The sequence below is a fragment of the Nyctibius grandis genome, chromosome 20, assembly GCF_013368605.1.
Source record: "Nyctibius grandis isolate bNycGra1 chromosome 20, bNycGra1.pri, whole genome shotgun sequence".
Lineage (NCBI taxonomy): Eukaryota > Metazoa > Chordata > Aves > Nyctibiiformes > Nyctibiidae > Nyctibius > Nyctibius grandis.
In genome coordinates, this window is record NC_090677.1 from 818,874 (window position 1) to 841,873 (window position 23,000).

General features: G+C 45.5%; 1 protein-coding gene across 1 annotated transcript; it reads left to right on the top strand.

The window, feature by feature from the left end:
* Nucleotides 1-1,780: 1,780 nt before the first annotated feature.
* Nucleotides 1,781-22,875, top strand: LOC137672349 (putative neutral ceramidase C). Its single transcript, XM_068416502.1, has 20 exons — nucleotides 1,781-1,916; nucleotides 3,697-3,776; nucleotides 4,179-4,328; nucleotides 4,885-5,061; nucleotides 5,465-5,592; nucleotides 6,195-6,272; nucleotides 7,481-7,601; nucleotides 9,043-9,168; nucleotides 9,555-9,641; nucleotides 11,309-11,413; nucleotides 11,546-11,627; nucleotides 12,126-12,241; nucleotides 14,261-14,355; nucleotides 15,006-15,045; nucleotides 15,820-15,915; nucleotides 16,722-16,817; nucleotides 17,586-17,735; nucleotides 18,495-18,554; nucleotides 19,254-19,342; nucleotides 22,671-22,875. Exons 1-20 carry the CDS (start codon nucleotides 1,781-1,783, stop codon nucleotides 22,873-22,875), a joined length of 2,217 nt encoding a protein of 738 aa, XP_068272603.1.
* Nucleotides 22,876-23,000: the final 125 nt, after the last annotated feature.

The window sequence follows — 23,000 nt, forward strand, 5'->3', positions numbered from 1 at the left end:
GAAACCCTGGGGACTGACCTTCCATGAGCATTAGGAGTCACGGCCAGATGGGAAGCAGCAGCCATCCCACCGGCTGGTCAAACTGTGATGAAGCACAGAGGAGGGAAAAAGTCCTGTTCCCAAATTCCTCGTGCACCAGAGCTGATCAGTGCAATCCCAGAAAGGTTGTTTTAGAGAGGTAGGTGCCGTTAGTAATTTAAAATAAAACCACCAGCGAAAACAACCCTATCATCTCCTCGTGCGGTAAAAATTATTGATTGGTTGCTTCTTATCTTGCGCAGTGCTTGACTCACAGGGCTATAATTGCAATAATTTTCAAGCTGAGCTTGTCAGCTTGAAACAGGTCTCGAGCTGGGAGACATTCCCTTAGACGCTGGGACACACAAGGGATCTCAGGTAAGTTTGTATAAGCTTTCACTGGGATTTCACAGGACTAACGTTTGCTTCTTGTAGTATCGCTTCGTCAGTTTAATCTCTTGGAAAAAGAAACCTGTAGTTGCGCATCGTGCAGACGTGTTTAAGGCTGGTGCTGTGGGACTGATTACCTGGCTGGTTTGCAGTGCCATGTGGCTGGCTGCCAATGCCAACCTTGGAGAATAAAAAGGGGAGGAAGGAAACCCCTAATATTATATTTGTTGCCACTAGAAAATTTGCTAGGTGAAATTCAGCAATGGTTGTGACTGCTGTATCTTACTGTGGCAAAAAAAATAGCTGATCGAAAGGTCACCTGGAGCAAGTCTGGGTGACGAGCTGGCTCGCTGGTGATGTTGTTTCTCGTTGCAACCTTTCCAAGAGCATGAATGTTCATTTCAGCAGTGATTTTCTGCAGATGGATTGTTTCTAGGGCATGTCACCTCCAGGGTATGAGCTTTACCAAGCCTCATGCCCGATCCACCATAAGGCAGATGTTACCTGTAGGAAAATGAGAGGCTCTGCCTCACTCATCCCTCCCTAAGCGTGTGTCCATCCTTCCCCTTCTCCGCTCCTGTGACAGTCGCAGGAGTGAAACGCAGAATAACTCAGCCTGGAGGTGCCAGGGTGGGTATCTCCAGCCCAACCATGCTCCCAGCAGGGCTGGCGTCACAGCTACAGCAGGCTGCTTGGGGCCATGTTCAGGCGAGTAGGGGCATCTCCAAGGATGGAGACAAGTCCCACTGGATCCCCATCCTCGGATACTGCCCCGACTCACCTGGGCGCAGCCCCAGGCAGCCTGTTTACAAGAAGAGCAAAAGGCACATCTTGGTTACAAATGCCACTTCCCACCAGGCAAGACTGAAGCCCTTGTCGCAAAGCTCAGGTGCTGGAGCAGGACAAAGCAGAGGTCACCAGAGGTTTTATCAGAGGGGGAAAGAGCGTATTTTCCCATAGCTGTATTTTGAATAATTTTTCTTGTTAATCTTTAACCCAAAATAAACCTCTGTCCCAGGAAGAAGAACAGTACACAAAAAGCAAACCCAAAGAGCTCTGTGCGTGATGAAGAAAGCCAGCACCTATAGGTAGGGTTTTATCTTGGAAAGCTGTCACAACCACTGCTTTTTCTAGCCAGGAGTGAACTGCACTTGGACATGTGATGGGGTGTGCTTGTCTTGGCTGAGTTCCCTAAATTAACCTTTATCCATCCTTATTGCTGCTGCTGCCCACTCTGACACTGGGACGGGGAACAAACCATCACCAGCTCATGAGGGTGTGATATGCTGCTCTGGGTGGGACATGCCTGACATCAGGGCTGTCCCTTCTGCCTTCCCCACAGGCTCTTTTCTGCTTTCACAGTGTCCCCAGCATGTGTGGGAAGAGGTCCAAGTGCTCCTTCTCCCGCCTGGAGGTGATCCTCATTGTTTGCCTGGTGTTGATGATAGTGGTGACCGTGGTGCTCCTCGTCTTCCACTTCCTCAGCAAAGAGAGCAACGGCAAGTTGAGCTATTTCAGTCCTGCCATCGCACCCTGCTCGAGTGTGTGTCCAGTGCAGTAATTTAAATTAAAGGGATGCAGGAGGAGGGTCACTGGGCCACTGCTGAGCCTTCATAACCTTCTCTGTGCATGGTCCTCTTGCACAGCCACGACACAGTGCTGTTGCTTGCCTCTGTGTCAGGAGCACGGTGGTCAAACCCAACGCAAGCATCTCTCAGGGTGTGGATTCACAGCCTCGGGGCCAGTGGGTGAGGCTGGCTGCAGGGGAACCAGAAAACCTCCCTTCCCTCTCTCTGCTGGGTGGAGACAGTCCCGAAAGCCCCTTGCTCCCCGTATCGCACCAAGGGTCTTCACAGCTGTTACAATCCCATCACAGCCCATTTACGCCTCCAACCCCATCACCAGGCATGGGGCAGGTGGGTGTTTGGAGCTGCCCAAAAGTTAACCCTCAATTCACTTCTAATGTACCCCATGCTTGTCCTCTGGAAAGATAAAATCTCATGGGGAAGGAAAACATTTTGAAGCTTCAGGCATTTCCATGTGACAGGAGCCCTTTCCCAGAGCCGAGGGTCTCCACTGCCCTGGATGAGGCATCACCCGACATGTCAGCAGTGGGACCTTCCAACTTCTAGATTTTGATCTCGAATTGGATGTAGTTCACACTTTCTTCACGGTTTTAGATTGTAACATGTAAGAGTTTTGCACAAGTGATTCATCTCTGTGTCATAGCTCTTGGAGGAGGAGGTGCAGGAGCGGTAGTTTTAATGGGTAGCCCTGTTCACTAATACCTGTCGTCAGTCTGTGGACAGTGTGAGTGTTTCACTTCTCCTGTGACAGCCTAGGAAAGGCCAGACTGGGAAGACCGAGCTCCCCCTTATCCCGATGCCCTGCCTCGAGCGGCAGCAGCTGACTGGGGAAGACTGTGAGAACAGATCAAGCACATAGAGATATTTTCCCACAGTGTTATCTCAGCCTCCAGTGATTTGTGGCTCTGGGATTTCCTGAGATGCAGACTTTTTTTTTTTTTTTTAATTTAATAGTCCTCAATGGCTTTTCTTCCATGAGTTTGTCCAGGCACTTTGTCCATCCTATAGAAGGACTTCTGCACCTTTGTGATGGCTGGGACGAGACACGATCTCCTTCACGAGTCCTTTTCCTCACTGCTTGCCTGGAGGTCATTGCCCAGAGCTGCTTTTCCCTTCTTTGAGCTCTGCTGGCTCTGCTGTGATTTTTTTTTTTTTTGAGACCAGGGCACCAGCGCTGGACATGGGATGCGTTGGAGGCACCAGGGCAACATATGGATGTGCCCCTCTTTCTTCTCTATCTGACATGCCATCCTCTTTTTCTCACTGCTGCTGAGCTGAATTTTTTGTGTGGAAACAGCTCTTAGACCCTTGGATCTGTTCCCTGCATGGTAGTGCTGGGCTTAAGAGAGCTTAACTGGTGAAGCTAGGCTTGTTTTCTGCTCACTGTGACTCACAACACATTTTACACTGTCCAGTGACCCCATCTTGTGAGCTCCCTCTGCAGTTCTTCATGCCTGGTCCACCCTTTACCACCCCAAACACCTTAGAAGCCTCAGCACAGTTTGACCACATTGACAGCCCATTGGAAACCCAAGCAGACAGTATCATCAGCTGGATCCCCTTGTCCATGGGCCTGCTGAGTCCTCTGGGGATGTCAAGCAGGTTTCAGGCATGCAATCTCTTTAAAAAGGCTGGGTTGCCTCTTTGTCCCCGACTCTGCTTGCTCATGTGTCCACTAATCTACTATTTATTCTTATTATAGATTCCAGTGAAGTAAGAGCAAACTACTTGCTGGGTGTAGGTCGAGCTGACTGCACGGGACCTGTGGCAGAAGTTCCTCTGGTAAGTTGGGGAAATTGAACACGGGGTTGCTGAAATACTGATTTTCATCATCTCTGAGTATTTTTTGCAGGACTTCTGGTTTAGAGGCTCTGCCTTGCCAAATGGTTGTCATCTTCAAACATTAGGTGAAATTTCTTTGTGGCATTGAGCAACCTGGTCTAGTGGAAGGTGTCCCTGTCCATGGCAGGGAGGTTGGAACTAGATGGTCTTTAAGGTCCCTTCCAACCCAAACCATTCTGTATGATTCTTGCAATCACAGGGCAAGATAGTTGCAGCTCTGAGTGTTCATATGTTGAATAAGTCCTCTGACCCTCTGGCAAATCTGCTTAGAAAAATACATGCAAATGAACACATCGCTCAATATTTTGGCTGCACGGGCTTGATGGAGCTCTTCCCTTCCAGATGGGATATGCCAACCCGGACCAGGTGGGTGGTGGGCTTCTCACACGCCTCTATAGCCGAGCCTTCATCATGGCAGACCCTGATGACTCCAGGCGAGTAGTGTTCGTCAGCGCTGACATAGGAATGGTGTCTCAGAAACTGAGGCTGGAGGTACGTGGCTGGAAATGAATGATTGTCACTGGTTGGTTAAGGTTGTAGTCATTGCTAAATAATATCAAGCATGTCAGTACATTGGCTGTTTGCTTTGGGCTTTCCTTGCAGCGCGATCTTGGAGAGATGTCATGTCTCTGCTGAAGAAAAGCTTTTGATTCCTCAGCAAATGAGGCTAGACTTTGACCATGGTTTTCTTAGCGCAAAAATTATCACAAATACATTATCATGGTGCCTGTGTAATGCTGAGTCTCCAGCACCACAGAGGAAGGAGGGACGGAGGGAGATGCTGGAGAGCTGAGGAATCCTTGGATGGTCTGGACTTCACTGCAAGTTGGCCATAGAGGTCTTCATTTACCAGATTTTTATTATTTTAAGGTTCTTGCCAAGTCAACAGCTATAACCTACTTGTTGTGACGCCAGTATGGAAGTATCAGGCAGAAAGAGAAGAGCAAGGAGGAAGATGAATGGTTGGGTTTTTTGCAAGGGCTGATACAAATCTCCGTAGCCTTTGGGCACAAAAAAGAGTTTTTTAAGACCACCTCCTTCCTCTTAGGTGCTCAAGAATCTGAAGAGCAAGTATGGTGAGCTGTACCGAGAGGACAACGTCATCCTCAGCGGCACCCACACACACTCAGGGCCTGGTGGCTACTTCCAGTACACCCTCTTCTGGATCACTAGCAAAGGGCTAATCAGACCATCCCTCAACGCTATCGTGAATGGCATCATAAAGGTCGGTGTCGTCCAGTCTGTTCACATGAGAGCCCATAAACACAGAAAAGGTGGGGGAAGATACCTTTGTGACTAACAGAGCTCTTGCTGTGGTGTTCATGGTAGCACCTCTGAATGTTGCAGTCTTAAAACACGTTTGGAGGTGGGTTTATGCTTACCAGTGAAATCAGATCAAAAAACAGAAGCCTTGAAGTCTTTCTTTAGAAAGAGACAATTGTGGGTGGTTTAAAAATATTATGATAATTTTCTAGAATTTTAGACTGCTTACTTTAAAAAAAAAAAAGCCCCCAAATTCCCAAGAAAGAGTTGGGGACAGGCAGAGAGGGAGAGAGAGAGTTTTACCAGATAATCTCACGTATGCCTTACATGCATGGACTAATATTCCCTGCCTTCCTGCTTTTCAGAGCATTGACATAGCGCATGAGAACATGAAGAGAGGAAGGCTTTTTATAAACAGAGGCACTGTAGAAAACAGCCAGATCAACCGAAGCCCCTTCTCTTACCTTGAGAATCCAGCATCTGAACGAAGCAGGTAAAAGCTCCTCAAGTGGGAAAGAAACCGAGCCATGAAGAGGACCCTTCAGTTGGAACCATGACCCAGCCATCTTGCAGCTGGTGTTTCTAGTCTTTTGTGCGATGGTTGAAAATGTGGAGCCAAGACCATGGCAGAATGATGCTGTTGCCATCCTGGGTGCTTTGGTGTGTGCGTTGCCAGAAATCAGTTGCAAGAGTAGGCTTGAAAGTTGTGGTTGCCCCCTGCAAGCATGTGAGGCATTGGTCAAGGATGTGACCTTATGCTTTGTTTAAAAAAAAAAAAGTCTTTACTAGATGTTAGCATTTGAGTCAGGTGGCATTAAAGTGCCATCCTTGGTGCATGAATTTGTATTCGGAGAGAGCTCCTCTCTCCATCCCCTGGAGAAGCAGCGCCTGAGGTCAGCAACAACCATAACTCTTCCCTTAACCTTCACAGCTATTTTCAGGTGCTCCTCTAAGGTCTCACTGTGCTCTAGTAATATCTGTAATAACCTCTTCATTTCCTTGCTCAACCTAGTGGACAGTTAACGTGTCTGAGCAATGCAGAGCCTGACCACGACTCTGGCACTAATGGGATTTCCCTGTTTCATTTTCATCCAGGTATTCATCCAACACAGATAAAGAAATGGTGATGCTGAAGATGGTAGATGAGAATGGACAGGAGCTAGGCCTTATCAGGTACTGACCACTGAAGTAACGTGATTTTCTCCAAATCCTCGTAGACCACAGTTCTGTAACAGTTCTGTCTTTCTGCACAAACTCTCCTCCCCAACACTGACCCTTGCCCACAGAGCGTTGCTCCCAGCTAGTCACCAGAGGGGCTCTGAGGGAAGAGTGAGTGAGAGTCCATGAGTGCATAAACCAGGTCAGTGTCCCGCATCTGCTTGGGAGATAACAGCAGCACCTGGCCCACCTACAGCTGGGCACATCTCCTGGCACGACCCAAAGACATCTGGGGAAGATGACCATAGCTGGTCTTCCCTTGTAGGGGTGCAGAAAAAAATCCTCTCTGGGGCTCTCACTGTGCCCCTCCAAGCAGATCCCAGCCCCAGCATCTCCAGGACCCTTTGGGCTTCTCTTCTCTGGGTTATTTTCTTTAACACCCCACGTTTTGTGGGAAGCGTGCCATTCCCCCAGGCAGCATTGACGACGCCCGTCCTATCAACAGATCTGTGGGGCAGCATTCAGCCATGCAGAGTTCAGAGCTCAAGGCCAGGCAAATGAAGTAACGTGCAGTAACAAAGCCATAATTTTGTTTTCCTCATTTAGAAGTCACAAGTGACAGTCTGACTGTGTTAAGGGGAAGAGAAGGGTTTTCTTTTCTGTAAGAATGAAAGTGTTCCTTTTTTTCCTTTTTACATCGACTCGTCCTTGTTTCTTTAAATCAAGAAAATAAAAATCCCTCCAAAATATAATTCTCTGCACTCAGAAAAGAGTCAGTTTAGGTCTAAAATAGCTCTTGGTGGCCCTGATAATTACGGTGCCAAATTCCTGTGGCCTTAAGACCTGGCCCATCATAGCCATGAGACCTCCTGGTCAGGAAGGGAGAAGATGAGAATAATAATAATAATAAGGGAGGTGGTGGAGTCACCATCTCTGGAAGTGTTTAAAAAAAGACTGGACATGGCACTTAGTGCCATGGTCTAGTTGCCATGGTGGTGTCAGGGCAATGGTTGCACTTGATGATCCCAGAGGTCTCTTCCAACCTGGTTGATTCTGTGATTCTGTGAACTCTGCCCTTGTTAATCCATCCATAGGTACCAACAGTTTGTGTTTGTATTCTCCCAAAGAAATTTCCCATAAGTCAATTGCAAATATATAGACTGAACAAGGCAATTGCCAATATATAGACTGAACAACACATTTCCTACGTGTGTCCTCTTCAGCTGGTTTGCCGTGCACCCAGTCAGCATGAACAACTCAAACCATCTCGTGAACAGCGACAACGTGGGCTATGCGTCTTACTTGTTTGAACAGGAGAAGAACAAGGGGATGCTTCCCGGAGAGGTGGGAGTGTTTTCAGACTACTGAAAATAATAGGGGGAAAAAAGTGCTGCAACAGAGAGGGAGTGGTTGGTGCTTTCTATGGGTCAAAGCAGGTTCTTTCAAACAGTGCAATAGGGCAGCAGGATAGACACAGAAAAAGGAGGACAAAGATGAACGCTTTGATTTGTTTACTTTCTTCCTCTAGAAAAGAGAAATTGCAAGGTGTACTCTTGATTTTCCAAACTAGTAATTAGTGGCATTTATTTAGACTTTAGGAATAAACCAAATTTATTTTGATTTTACTGTTGCGAATACTAGAAAGACACGTGTGAGATACTTCATCCAAAGGGGTTAATATATTGCATCTGTAGTGTGGCATCAAGTCTGTGGTCAGCCCCACTTCTTTCTTATGGCTTCCAGGCAGTTCTGCCTTCTGATTTTCATTTATCCAGAAGGTTTGCCATCCTCAGAGTACAAACACAGCTCCTTTAAAAAGCATTATTTCCCCTGAAATATAAATATGGACATGAACCCCTCTCATAGACGCTTTGAGCCATGAGTTGATTAAGAGGGTGTCCTGTGTGTATCTATCTCCAGCATGTACCATGAAACACTTGCTCAATTCCTATTTTAATACTCTGGGCAGAGGAACACCTGCAGTTCATACCAAAGATGGAAACTAAAGGAAGTCTACCTAATTCCTGCTTGCAAATGTTTCTTTTTATGGTGGATTATCTAAAAGCTTTTAACAAGACTCAATTCTAGTGCATAGTTATGGGTGGAAGTCAGGGTGAGCTGGCATGCACGCAAAGCTAAGAAGTGTTTGCAGGCTTCAATATTTAGCTGTGTGGTCTGCTGGGCACGTTGTGTTTAGCAGTTGTACAAGAAAATGGTTTAAGAGCTGATAATATATAAAAATATCTGGTGTTGACGCATCTCATCTCTAAAAGAGGGGGAAAAAATGAGAGTATCGGTGAGAGCTGAATTCTAATGAGTACTGCTTGATGTCAACTCCTGTGGCTGGGTCCAATAGCTCTCACCCTGTAAATCAGTCGTGGTGAAAGCCTGGCAGAAAAAAGAAATCCTGTGCAAGGTGCTACGATGATCCATTAAGATCTGATCAGTAACATGAGAAACTGGGGACACGGCAGGGAAGAGCTGCTGCTGAGATGGGAGAGGTAGATGAAGAAATGCTGTCTGGATACCAAAAGGGTGTGAAGGTCCCCCGGAAATGGCAGTTGCACCCTGTGCATCCTATTCTCCCTTGCTCTTCTTGTCCCTAACCCTTGGGACACTCCTAAATCCCCATTCCAGTCCTCCCGGTCACTTCAGAAAGATTTACCAGCAACTCATGCTCTTCAACTGGCTGTAATGCCAGCCTTGACTGCAGGGAGATCTGCAGGTGACATTTGCAATCGCTGCAAGGCACTAAAATCCATCTGACCACGTCTGGCTTTGGCAGGGCTCTTTTGTTGCTGCCTTTGCATCCTCCAACTTGGGAGATGTGTCGCCCAACATCAAAGGCCCGTTCTGCGTAAACACAGGGGAGTCATGCAATAACCCACAGAGCACCTGTCCCATTGGCGGGGTAAGTATGTCTTACCTCATCTACATTAACTTCTGATAAGGAGAAAACTCAGGGTGGAGCAGCAAATACAGAGCCACGTGGTGGACCATTATGCGTGAATAGGACATTAAAAGAAAAATCAACTCTTTTTGGACTATTCTGGCTGCCTCTTTTAGGAACTTACTGTGTCTTGTCCTCATACACCCTGTTTTCTGGCCATTCGGCCCAAACTTAAATTTATCTTGCTGCAAAGGTTAGTTTAGTAACCTGGTGCCCAAATTTGAGATGGCTAGCAAGAAGCAATTCGTTCCCACAGTACGACAATCACTTGTGAACTCATCCACCTTGCAGTGCCACATGTTCTCTGTATTAACTGATCACTAGCACTTAAACAAATTTCTTAACAGGCAACGATGTGCATGGCCACCGGTCCCGGTAATGACATGTTTGACAGTACAAGAATTATAGGGCAAAATATCTACTCGAAAGCAAGGGTAAGTGATATTTTGCTTTACGAGTGTGCGTGAATAGTGTTATTACAGGAATGCTTGTTCATTTAAGTAGCTTCCTTGCACCTATTTTTGTGAATGTTTGTAGGTTTAAATTACTCTGAACTCCATATTTATATGCTTAAGGAAAATTTTCCTAATTATTCAGAAAGCACTCACTTTTATTTAGATAGGTCATTGGAGGTGTTGCAATTTGAAAGCGTTGGTTTGGGGTTTTAATCTCCGTATTGCTCACCGGTACGTAATGTGAATGTTGCCCCTTGTAATCTCCCCCTCCCTCCTATGGATGCATCTCAGAGGTATCATGATGGTGTTGAAGACTCCTAGAAGAGCTCAGAGACACCACCACATACCACTTGTTGGCCAACTTTGGCATCATGCTCCCAAACTAACACAAATGTGAGTTAAAACGTGCCAGACTAAACATCTACGAAAGATACTCATATTGCCCTGACTGACTTTGCATTTACTCAGCCAGTGTCCTCCACCCTACGTGCTCCCTTACGTGTCCTTGGGCTCAAAATTCACCTGAATTTACTGGTTCCCCTTCTGCTGCTTTATGTAATGTGAGAGTAGTCAGTAAGAGGATGTTTTTTTGGCACGGGTTCAGGGACAGCAGCTTGTAGGAACTGGAACGGGTCCAGCAGAGGAGTAAGAGCAGAAGGCTTGATGGTGGCGGTTTCCTTTTAATCACCATTTCAGATGCTTCTCCTGAAGTCACGCCAGCCTGATCGTGACTTGCAAGTGAAAGATTGTCCCAGTCAGGGTGGCCCAGTGTGTGTATCAAATGGTGAGGGAAAAACACTGCTGTCGTTTTTAACACTGCGGACTCTTGGCCTTCAAAGCCTGTGTCCTCTATCCCTTGCTGCAGTTACGGGAAATGCTACTAAACCTGTGTAACTTCTGGCAATGCTTTCCATGTACCAGCTTGAGGCACGCGTGCCAGAAAATCATTCACTGAAGATCTGAATGGCTTAGCTGTCAGCCGTATAGAAAATGCTTGGTGAAGTCATAGAATCATAGAATCGTTTTGGTTGGAAAGGACCTTTAAGATCATTGAGTCCAACCTTTAACCTGTCACTGCCAAGGTCACCACTGACCCATGTCCCTCAGCACCACATCTACATGGCTTTTAAATCCCCCCAGGGATGGTGACTCCACCACTGCCCTAGGCAGCCTGTTCCACTGCTTGATAACCCTTTCCATGAAGAAATTTTTCCTAATATCCATGCATTTTGAAGCAATGAATGCAACAAAGTGCCTCCTTCTCATAGAAAGCATTTTTTTCTGGTTGGTCTAAGATGTGAGAAATGCAAAAGGTTGCAACTAAGAAAAAAAATTTGCCACCCTCGTGGAATAGGTGCAGGTTTCAGCTGTAAAAAGAAAGGCACGCACCAAAGTGCTGACCACAGAGTGTCCTCCCTGTGTTACTTGAGACAGGGAGAGCTTGCAGGACTTGGGGCATGCACAATGTAGAGATAGGGTGATAGAAACAAAGGAGCTTGGGAAATATGCTCTTGCTTTAACACCTGGAAGACACCACTGGAAGGTGTCAACAGAATGAAGAAATAACTCATGTAGCTGAATCTCAGAAGAGCTGGGTACCTGATTTCTTCTTCCTCAAGGATTTCCACCTTGTGTGTGTCCCTCAGGAGCTGTATGAAGATGCTTCCCAGGAGATCACAGGACCCATCAGCTCAGCTCACCAGTGGGTGAACATGAGTGATGTCTCGGTGGAGCTCAATGCCACGCACACGGTAAGAGCGAGAGCTCCCAGGACCCAGGCATAAGGAAAGAAGAAATGTTATATTCACATAGCAGGACTTGGCACGTGGAGGGGAGCTGGTTTTAAAATCTCTCTCTCATTTTTTTCCCCCCTTCTGATTAAGGTTAAAACATGTAAACCAGCCTTAGGACACAGCTTCGCTGCGGGGACTATCGATGGAGTGGGTGCTTTCAACTTCACACAAGGTAATTCAGGGAGCAGATGTCAATATGGCTTTGTACAAATGGAGAGGACTTGGGGCATCCTCTAAAGAGATCCAAACCCCCAGAGTCATTTAAAAATATCAATGGCTGGTTGAACCATAGTCTCCAAAGAGATGTTTTTTAGGAAGGTGTGATCTTATAGCCCCCTCACAAGTTTGTCTGTGTTTGTCAGAAAGCTTCTGGAGAAGGATATAACCATGCTCTGAAGGAAGGAGAGCAGTGGCTGGCGAGTGGGGAGAAAAAGGGCTGGCTTTGGGGCAACCTTCCCGGTTTGTTCTCATTACCTGAATGCTGCCAAGATCGAGCTCAGCTGGGTTAAAGCTTGGCTTTTCAAACCACCCCAGAAAAGGGAGATAGCCAGAACCCACTGAAAAATATCCTATCCCACATAAGCAGGGAGGGGGAAATAAATGAGTTTTCTGTCCAATAGCTGTTGGGGCAACCGAAGGAATAGCATTTAAAAGATGTTTCTCCCTCAAGGCTCAGTAGAAGGGGACCCGTTTTGGGATGAAATCCGGGACCAGCTCCTGGGAGAGCCATCCAATGGAACAGAAGCCTGCCACAAACCCAAGCCAATCCTCTTTAGCACTGGAGAGGTAAAATGAAGTAACTTGTCATGGTGCCTTTTGGAAACTCTGGGGCCTGTATTAACTTACCCACCTTCTCTGTGGTGTCTTAAAAGGTTTGTACCGGGCTTTGACTTCCCCTGGAAGCGTCCTGTTGACTTCTCTGCTTTTCTGTCATGCTTATGCAAGTTTGGTGAGCTGTAACATTGACTGATGCCAGACTTACTCATCCACAGGTAGAATCACACCAGGCTCAGGCTGAAGCTACCCTGGGGTGGAGGGGGGCTCTCTGGCCCAATTCCACTCCCAGCTGGGCCAACACAGCAGCTACAGCAGGTTGCTCAGGGCCATGTCTGAAAGAGTTGGGGCAGTCCCCAAGGATGGAGATCCCCCACCACTTGGGTCTGCATCCCAGGGATGCCCCACTTGCATGGCGAAGAGCTGTTTCTTAGGGCCAGCCTCTGCAGAGCTGTTGCCCTGTTGGTCCCAGCCCATCCCTGTGCTTGCGGCTGCTCTGTCCTGGGCAGGGGGCCAGAGATTTGGTGTTTGTTCTTACTGAACTTTCCCCAAATCCTACTTAAAACTTTAAAAGAAAATGGATGCCCCATTTTCCACCTGCTGTTCCCTTGGCATTAAGGCAAATGCAGTGTAGCAGAGCGGGATCATGCCCAAAGTCCTTTAGAGCACTTAGAGGGGGTGATTCATCGTTATTCCTTCATCAGTCTCTTTAAAAGCTTCCGTACTGCTGCTTCATGTTCAATCAGCTCCATCTTGCATACAGAGAGGCCCCAGTGTAGAGCCTCCTCCCACCCTGCCTCTGCTGTCCACAGGGGTGCTGCTGAGAACAAATTAAATATTATTCTTACAGCTTTATCACCTTTTGAGCATCCTTTTATGGATGCCGTGGCAGGCCTGCTGCTTCTGATGTGCTTCACAAGGTTTTGTCATTTGTGTTTTGCCCCCAGTAAATTGCTGCTCAAAAATCTTTTTAGCTGGCTGGAGTGGGATTTTTGCCTTTCATTTTCTGGAGCCATGCCACCCTTCAGCTCTTGTTGTTCTTAATTTCCTTTTAACAGGCTTCTTCATTTTTATCAAGCTATTTATTTTTAAGATGAAATGCTGCTGTATTCTGTGTTTTGGCTGCTGCAATGGTCCTGAGCCCGTGTACAGTGTGGTCCCTGCTAAGGGGCAGTTTGAGTCAGGGTAAAGCTGAGGGTTCCCTGAGCATCACCCTCTGGATGACTTAGAAACTATCCCTCTGCATCACATCTGATGGTGCATTTGCTCAGCTAACGAAGAGGTAACTCTTGTTCCCCAGTGCCACTGGGCTCTCTGGTTTCACTCATTCGCTTTTGCTGTGCTGGTCAGATGCTCAACCTTATTGATCCTAACGCTGTCCTTTTTCCAAGCAGGTGAGGGGTTTCCAGGTGCTACCCTGACTTTATTTACCCACTTTGCTTTAAGCTACCCATCCAGTAACGCCCTTTTTTTGCCTTACTCATAGTATTTACATGTGACTTATCCGTCTGTTATGGTCAGACAATTTGCTGTACATGTGGAGGTAAAAAAATTTCTTGTGTGCCTGTCTACAAAATAAATTTATTTATTTGCCTAATTTATCCTTATTGCAGTCTACAACTACCTGAAGGGAGGTTGTAGCGGAGTGGGAGTCGGCCTCTTCTCCCAGGCAACTAGTGATAGGACAAGAGGACACAGCCTCAAGCTTCACCAGGGGAGGTTCAGGTTGGACATTAGGAAGCATTTCTTCTCAGAAAGGGTCATTAGCCATTGGAAGGGGCTGCCCAGGGAGGTGGTGGAGTCACCATCTCTGGAGGCGTTTAAGAAAAGACTGGACGTGGCACTTAGTGCTATGGTCTAGTTGCCATGGTGGTGTGAGGGCAATGGTTGGACTCGATGATCCCAGAGGGCTCTTCCAACCTCATTGATTCTGTGATTCTGTGATTCTATGACTGTAGGAAGGAAAATACTTCAGGTATCTTTTTTTGCTACTATCCTACAATAGTCATATCCCCTTTTTTTCCACCTCAGATGACTCGGCCTCGCCCATGGCACCCTGACATTGTAGATGTTCAGATTGCTGCCATCGGATCGCTGGCAATCGTTGCTGTTCCTGGAGAGCTCACGTATGTAATTCTTTGGTCTTGTTCTGTGTATTGCAACCGGCAGCATTTCATTCAAGCTACCAGTGATACTTCTGCATGCAGGTAGAAAGGGGGTGTAGGCTAAAAATTGTCCCCAGTACATGATAGCTGTGCGGGCACTACACATATAAGTCCACTGCATGTACTTTCTTGTATACTGTCTCCTTTGGTTACCTGGGGTTTCCCATTTTCTTCTCTGTTCTGTAAACTAGCCACAGGAACGAACGAGATGCAAACAAGCTTCCTAAATAATTTTAACTGTTCATTGAAAAACGCCATTTCAATGAAACAAAAGGAACTTTAACTTGGATTTTTTTTTCATGCCACAAACACTGTGATGATGAATTGCACTGGTACAATGGTGAAAATCTGAATAGGAAAATGATTTATTTCTACCACCTTTTTTTCTACCCCACCTCGCCCTGGGGTGCCTCCAGCCTCACCCTGGCTGTGATGATGTATGTGAAATGTTTTGAGGTGTTTTGGTTGAGCTCCTCGCAGCCCTAAGGGATGCTGAGCAGCGCTGCAAGCGCCGCGTGAATTTCTGGTGGTGTGCTGCACGTCCAATTGGCGACTCCTGCTTTAGCTCCCTGCATTTCTGGAGACTGACATTGTCCCCTTAATGCCCTCAGGACCATGGCTGGACGCAGGTTACGAGAAGCTGTTAAAAGAGTAAGTTGCTGAGAAAGAGGTTTCTCCAGAGCTCAGTGTATCTGGAACTTCACATTTCTTGATCCTTCTGGTTTTTCCCTTGTCTCCTCCCAGCTGGGATCACGGGTCTCATGTCTCACAGATGTTTGCTTCTCACAGTTGCTTCAGACACATTTTTGCATGTGCCTACTGACATACGGGAGAAATTAATATCCTCCCCAAAAGAAGCAAACCGATCAGGTTTCAATCCATGAAGTCAACACAACCTAATTCAACTGGGATCCAGGCATAACTGATGCTAACAGGAGTTTTGTCTCTGGGATGGAGGGATTTAGCTCCTTAATCCCTACCAGGATTTTGCCACATGAAAACAATTGGAAAAATATGGCAACTGTATTTTTTCCGGTTCCCTGATTGATACATCCTATTCTCAGCTGCAGCCTGAATACCATCTTAATCCCAGACGCTGTCTCCATGGCTCACGGAGCCTGTCTCGCATAGTTATAGCAACGGTTTCTTTAGGACTATACAGACATCAGATTCAAAAAACCCCTAAATTTATTGAATTTACTGGAGTATGAGGTCATTCCTCCACTTTTTCTTTCCAAAGTGAATATGAGATGTTAATAAAGGCATATTACACTTGTAGGGTTGCATTCCTGAACATCCAGTCCCCTGCCCACCATAACTTTGTATTCTGTCCTGGTAAATAACAATGATAATAACAACAAGAACAACAATATAATTGTGCACTAAGCAGTTGTTACAAGATAAATGATTTATTTCCTTTCTTAGGAATTTGACTCTCATGGTACACCAGGAATGGATGTCGTAATTGCAGGTCTGTGCAATGTCTACACCCATTACATTACCACCTATGAAGAATACCAGGTAAATGTTAAAATTGCGGATTGAACGTGTTTAACTGAGTTCAGCTTTTGGCTACATGGGATGATAATTCATGTGAAACTATGTATGTTTAGAGTACTTTTCCTTTGCCACAAACAGCTGAAGAATCTGTGGCAGAAATCATGAGAACTCCTTGTTTATTCTGGTCTAGACGACATGGTCCAAGGGCCAATGTGGTTTCCTGACCATAGCTAGAGAGTACGTATGGATGCTTTAATGTGGAAATGGTCAGACGTACTGAAGGGAGCTCCTGTGAGTTCAGGTCTGTTTTGGTAATCTCCTGATGACTTGGATGAATTAGAAATTATCTTCATAAGGTGGCAAAATTGCCAGAAGAAAGATTTGGAGCTGTAGGGTCATAAGGTGAACATGAATTACAGTGCCGTGTTGCTGTGGAAAAGACTGCAATATAGCTTGCAAGACCCTGTTTTAAGGGTCCTCACAAGGCACGGTAGATGCCATGCTTTGTGGAAGATGTGGACCACTGGATGGACTCCTAGAGTTTAGAAACCCTAAACTGGGAGGGAACGTTGGAAGAACTGGGGTTGTCCAACTCAGAAAGTTGGAGAGGAGAAGACCTACATCATAAACCTTTAAAAGAGTAGAAGAGTAACCTGAAATTGCAGCAGAAATACTTAGGTGAGCTGTTGAGCTGTCCCTCTAGCACTAAGGGAGTAAATAAATCCCCGCAGATACAGTTCTGATCTTGTCTTGACACAGTAGGATGAGCTGTATAAACTGATCAAGAGTCCTTCAAACCTTCCTTTTTCAAATTTGTCCTTTGCTAGGTTCAACGATATGAGGCTGCGTCGACTATTTATGGGCCACACACCCTTTCTGCTTATATTCAACTGTACAGAGGACTTGCAAGGGCTATTGCTACGGTAATTAAAATCTTCTACATTCTACGTGCTGCTAGAGACATTTAAATCCTGTAAGTGGTGATGGCTGTATTTGTTCCTCAGTGAGGCTGCGTGATTGCTACCCTCTGTTTTCTCATAAGAAACTGCTTCGAGAAATTCTTATGCATTATGAAAATAATTCCTGCAATGAGGGTCTCACACCTCTTGAGAAATTCTAGGGGTTTTTTTGGTTCACAGTTTAGGAAATAGGTACCTCCAACCTTTCAGCATGGCCTGAAGTTGCCGCTTTTCTACTAAGAGGAAAAAAATCTGCTACATTTCTGCTGTACATGACCATGTTCGTTACTGTTGTATCACTGGACCATGTGAACATGCAGGACCAGTGCTTCCTGAAGTTGTGGGATATTCTGGTGGATAGATTTTGTTCAAAAAATGCCTGGATGTGGCGCTTCAGAACATGGTTTAGCGGGCATGGTGGCATTGGGTCGATGGTTGGACTTGATGATCTTTTAGGTCTTTTCCAACCTGAACAATTCTATGATTCTATGATTCTATGATTTGGGGGACCTCAGCAACAGGGCAGCGGGTGTCCTGCAGGGATTGCTCCTGTATGCGGAGCACAGATGAAGATCCTCTTGTTTGTTTTTACACTCACTTTGTTGCCCTTGTTCTTAAAATCTATCATCTAAGCAATGGACTTAGATAAAGAGCCACAGCAGTGATATGATTCATCAAGGAGATACTGGTTATCTATAAGTCTGTATAATGAGCACATCTTCCCTCCCCCAGAATACAGTTCAGGATTTGCCACGTGGTCCAGAGCCCCCAGTTTTCAATATAGGTGACCTGACCTTGGTGCCTGCTCTCGTTGCTGATCGTGCGCCAGTGAATAAGACATTTGGGGATGTGCTACAAGAAGTGAGACAGCAGTATCGAGCGGTGAGAGCTTCAAGGATTTGATAAAACCTGTTTAGGAAATCTTTAATTTCTTACTCCTCATCCAAAAAACTCTATGTTTTATAAAGGGTTGTGGTGCTCTCAGCCCAAAAAGGTCTCGTCTCTCTTCGTGGGCATGGTTGAAAAGGCAGAGACAGAGAGTTTTTATGCCAATGTCATTGTACTGAACGTGATTCAAATGGGTGAATGAAGGGGAAAATAAAAGCCCTTTATTCGACATGAAGAAGATTTCCCCTTCTGCTTCAACGTAAAATAACAGTTGATGATTAAATAGGAAAATATCGTACAGTGATTTCTTTACAAGCAGAAATCAGGTCACTTTTGATGCCTCTAGTATGGAATGTAAATGAAATAAACTGAACCCTTTCTCACATTTTTTCAATGCTCAAAATTTAGATAAGGTGTTCAGAGCAAGGACTTTCATCTCATTGCTGTCTCCAGCAGTAAGGTAGGAAGAAGGCAGGGAGGCATTCTTAAAAATCTCACCTGTTTCCCTCCCTCTTTTACACAGAAATCTTCTGTGCTATGGTGGAGTCTATCCAGCAAGCAGGACAAGTGGAACAGCAAGGCACAGAATACCAGTTCACAGTATAAATTGTCCATAAGTGAAATTATAAATAATTCATAACAAAACCAAAAAAAACCACAGAAAACCAACCATACCACTAAAAAACTCAAAGGATGTTCTTAATGTGGAATCTGCTGCTCAGTCTTTAATATAAATCTCAATTTCCCCCACAGAGAGAAGTTGCTGAAGTAACTTTTGTAGGTGCAAACCCCAGGATCTCTGCAGAGAATGCGGTAAATGTGACGCAACAACACTGAAATTGGGGATGTTTGGGATTAGTGAATATTTAGTTACTGCCTCTGCCTGATGCATTTTAATCTTCAAGATTCAGGTTTCAGAAGGAGTAAGATCGTGTGCTTCCAGTGCTTTTTTCCTTTGCTGGAGGTTCAGAAAAAGATAGTTTCTCTGTTTAGCATGTGCTTTGGGAATTTCCACCACCAGAATGCTTTTGGAGCAAAGTCTTTAGTTTGGTCAGATACAGACCATTTATGATGTCTTCATACTATTGCAGTCAAAGGCACCCATGTTGTGTGTTAGGCCAGACACTCTTTCTCGGTTGGTATCCAGTGCCATCCAGTCGTAGCAAGCGTGGTTTCTAGTCTCCATCCTATCAGCCCGGTGCATTATTTTAATAAAACAAAGAAAATTAGAAAAGTACTTAAGTTGTCCCATCACTCATCTTGCATAGACATTGATAGCAAATACCTCACCTGTCCATCCTCTTTTCAATGATCGAGTTCTTTACTCATTCTCTGCGCCATTTATTAGCTTAAATTTGCACTTTGGCAGTAAAATATAAGCAATTTTGCTATTAATTACTGCATTTGCCAGTAAAGGACACAGAAGCATAGTCCCTTCTCCAGTTTAAAGTGACACAGTAGGGACATGCCTGTACCTTCAGCATCTGGCTAACTCTGTTCATTTTATTCCAGACTGAACACAACTTCCTGACCGTGGAGAGATACACCAGCACTTCAGACAGCTGGCACGTGGTACAGAATGATGCCTCCTGGGACACCAGGTGGGTGCCCTGACCAGATTTCACTGTTTCATAGACTCCACGGAGTAATTTGAGTTTAACCTGAAGGACTTCATTTCAGAGCTCCCAGACGTAGGTTGGTCTTGTCCCTGCAGATGATGCTCTCTGGGGACTGATGGCTCCGTATTTGGGTAGTTAACATGTCAAGACCACAACAATTGGTCTTCCTCTTGGGTCTAGCTTCTGCAGTGAAGGCTTATAAGTTTGGGAAAGACAGAAGGAAGAGCAAGAATTACAGAAAGCTGGTGGTCCAACTTCTTCATAGCCTACATCCATCCATCTGCCCTACTGTGCTGATGAATAGGATACCAAATAGAAAATATGAGAGGTTCACCGCAGCAGGATTTTCATAGGGAAAAGCTGGCCAGCTTTGTTGTGCATCATAAAGTAGAAACAGTCAACAATTTTCAAAAAGTTTGTAAGAAAGCAAAGTTAAGGTTAGAGATGTCAGTCATAAGGAAAAACATCCTTTAAGCAGCAAAGCTGGTGTCACCTTTCAGAGCTACACCAGAAGTCGGCACATGAAACAGGAATACCAAAGGCATCTTTCGTCAAACCATTCAATTTCAAGTTACTCCTCTGTTTGAATAAACCCAGACATTTTCCCACCTGCTTCTGCAACCTATCTGTGAGAAACGAGACCTCAAAAACCGTCCATCTTGGGGTCTTCTGACCTTGCAATGTCCAAGCACAAACATGTAACGTCTGAGGTTGGAGAGGCAATGTTCCCAACAGCTTGGCTTCATGAGGAAAGTCTTCCTCAGGATTTATGATGAGCATTTGACAGGGTGTGATTCTCTCTGCCCAAGTGCAACCAGCTGCTCTCTAAACCTAACCCAGTAGGCAGGACTCTGGCTGTCCCAACATGGGAGATTTATTCCTACCAGCACTTGGAGCTCTGCATTTCTAAGTGCTTGCCCTCTGTTTACTACTTGCACTGCATTAACTTGTCACTCTCATTGATGTCACCCTTTCCTCTCACGTTCCCTCCTTGAATAAGAGAAACGATGGCATTTTATCACCCATATATGTAGCCCTGCCTTCTTCCCTCCTCGTCCAAAAACCCAACAGATTTCCCAAAATCTTGGCCAGGAACACTGGAAATGTTTAACAACACGTCACTCAAGAAGATGAAAAACATATAAAAGTGCAAAACTTGAAAAATGTGCTGCCATGATACTGGAAAGATGGGAATCTAGAGATCATATTTTCTTTCCTGAGAAAGGTCAGACTTTGGATCTCTGAACAATGCTTAAATACTTCTGCTGATAATGAAGAGAAGCTGTTTGGCCTTTTCCTGCCTAAAGGGGCTGTCCAGAAGGCAAACCAATGCAGACTGTAATGTCTCCCTTCCTGGTGCCCCAGGAAAGTACCAAACACCACAAGAAAGTGGAAATGGTTCTGTTAACGATGAAAACAAGTCACTTCTTACAAGGTCAGTGCATTAACCTTGAAATGTCAGTAATTAAGGCAATGGGGACAGGGAGCATCAAACATTTTTACTAGATGTTAGTGGAGTGAGACTGGTTTTTTAGTACAGGAAAAAATCTAATGTATGATACCACTGAATGTGTTGACGTTACAATGGGAGAGTAACACAAGGGAATGTGTTATTTGTTAGCTTAGTGTTGTAAAGTGTTAAATATCTTATAGCTGCATTCGTAAAATGCCTGTTTTCAGGGATCAAAAGATATGAAGGTTTACTTAAAGGAGGTGCAGCTTTCGGGGAAGGAGAGAGCTGTTATCTACCCTTTGTCCTGCGTTCTCCATTGCCATTGCAGCAGGGAAAAACTCAGTGCAGACCTGCCCTTTTGCTGGATGCTCTCATGGTGTTTGCAGTGGAGAAGGGTTTGGCCCCACCCTGTGTCTGCCATGGAGGCAGTAACTGATTTCTTGGGACTGTTTAGGAGGAGGGACTTAGCTACAGGCAGGAATTTGTCTGGCCTTGCCTTTATCAAACAGCCAACAGAGATAAGACGTGGTTAAATCCCCATGAGTTCATCTTCAAGGAGTCACTTCCCAGATGGGATTTGAGCTATGTTCCAGTTCCTGAGTCCCAGAGCAGCGGTCCTGGTTCACTAAGCCTGGAGGGCAGGATGGGGAGGAGATGGGGTGGTGGCACAGATCTATCACAGCAGCATTTTTAGGTCACAGCATTACAGCCAGGCTCAGGTTGGAGGTCTCTGGTCCAACCCAGTTCCCAACAGAGCCAACATCGCAGCTATAGCTGGTTGCTTGGGGCCATGTCCAGGCGAGTTGGGGTGGTCCCTAAGAATGGAGATCCCCCACCACTTCGGGCCTTGTGCTGTCACTTCACTGTCATCTCCCAAGACAAAGTTGTCTTTGTCCCAGGACAAGCCTGTGCAATCCACAGCCAAAACCTTGGAAGAGAGTAACCAGGCAGATGCATGGGCCCTGTGTCAGTCTGTGGTCTCTGCTTACCAAACCAAATTTCCCCCATTGTTTACTGTTTCTCACCCAGGCATGTCTGTAAATATTAATTTCAATCTCCTCAGTAAGACTGGTATGGAGAAAATTTTTATTACCATTGCCAACGAATCGACATATTTTGTTCATCTTCTTCCTTTAGTTAAAGCCCTGAAGCGGGGGTGTTCTCTCAGTAGGACTTGATAGCTCTCATGTCTGGCCTGGATGTGATTAGGGGGATATCCAGCAGTGCTCCTCATTGGCAGTATCAAAAGAAGAGCAGGTTAATCTTCTTCACCTCCCCAAGAGGTGCTCCATCACAGCCGTCTTAAAAATCCCTCTCCCCCAGACGATGTGTGGCTGTCTGTAGTTTTGAGGTTGAGCAGAAGTGGTTTTGCACAAGGCGCCCTGCAAAAGAAAATGGGAGTCTGGTGTGGAAATGGGTGCCAGAAGCCCTGAGCTTGCTTGTGACAGATTTTGCCTGTGACCTGCGATAAATACTCGTCCTTTTGGTTCAGCATTTCCCGTGCACAGGGAAGACTAAGCTGATGAATATTGCTCACAGAGGTAATGTTGTACGGGGTTATGATACAGAGTTGGGAATGTAAGAACATGTTAGTAGAAATATTCTTCATCTGCAGAAAGGACTACTGACTTGTTTTTCCATGTTTCCAGGTATTTTTCAGCCCTGCTGGGTTATGGGTTCATTTGTTAGTTGCTGCTTTGATAGCCTAAACATACGAGGAAAGGTTAAAAGAGGGTCTTAAAATATATACTTCGCTGGAATGCATTCACCTCATTCCACTTAGTGAGCTCTTGGGATACTGAAACAAGTGAAAAGTGGATTTTCTTGATGACTGCAGTTTTTTTGTTTGTCTGCTAGGTTTTACTGGACCAAAGGATTCCTCGGTCTGAGCAATGTGACTATTGAATGGCACATCCCTGGTGACACAGAGCCCGGCGTCTACAGGATACGGTACTTTGGGCACTACAGGAAAAGACTGTCCCTCACTCGTGTTATCTCTATTCCGTTTGAAGGCACATCTTCAGCATTTGAAATCACGTCTGTAGGTGACCTCATTCATTAAAGGAATTGTTTCCTTTGAGCATTAGATTTGGTATCTGTGATGTTCACAATGCACGCCTGGGAGGTTTTTTTGTGGCATATGTGACTCTCTACATCATTTCTGTCCCTCACGTGCTGCTGGTCACC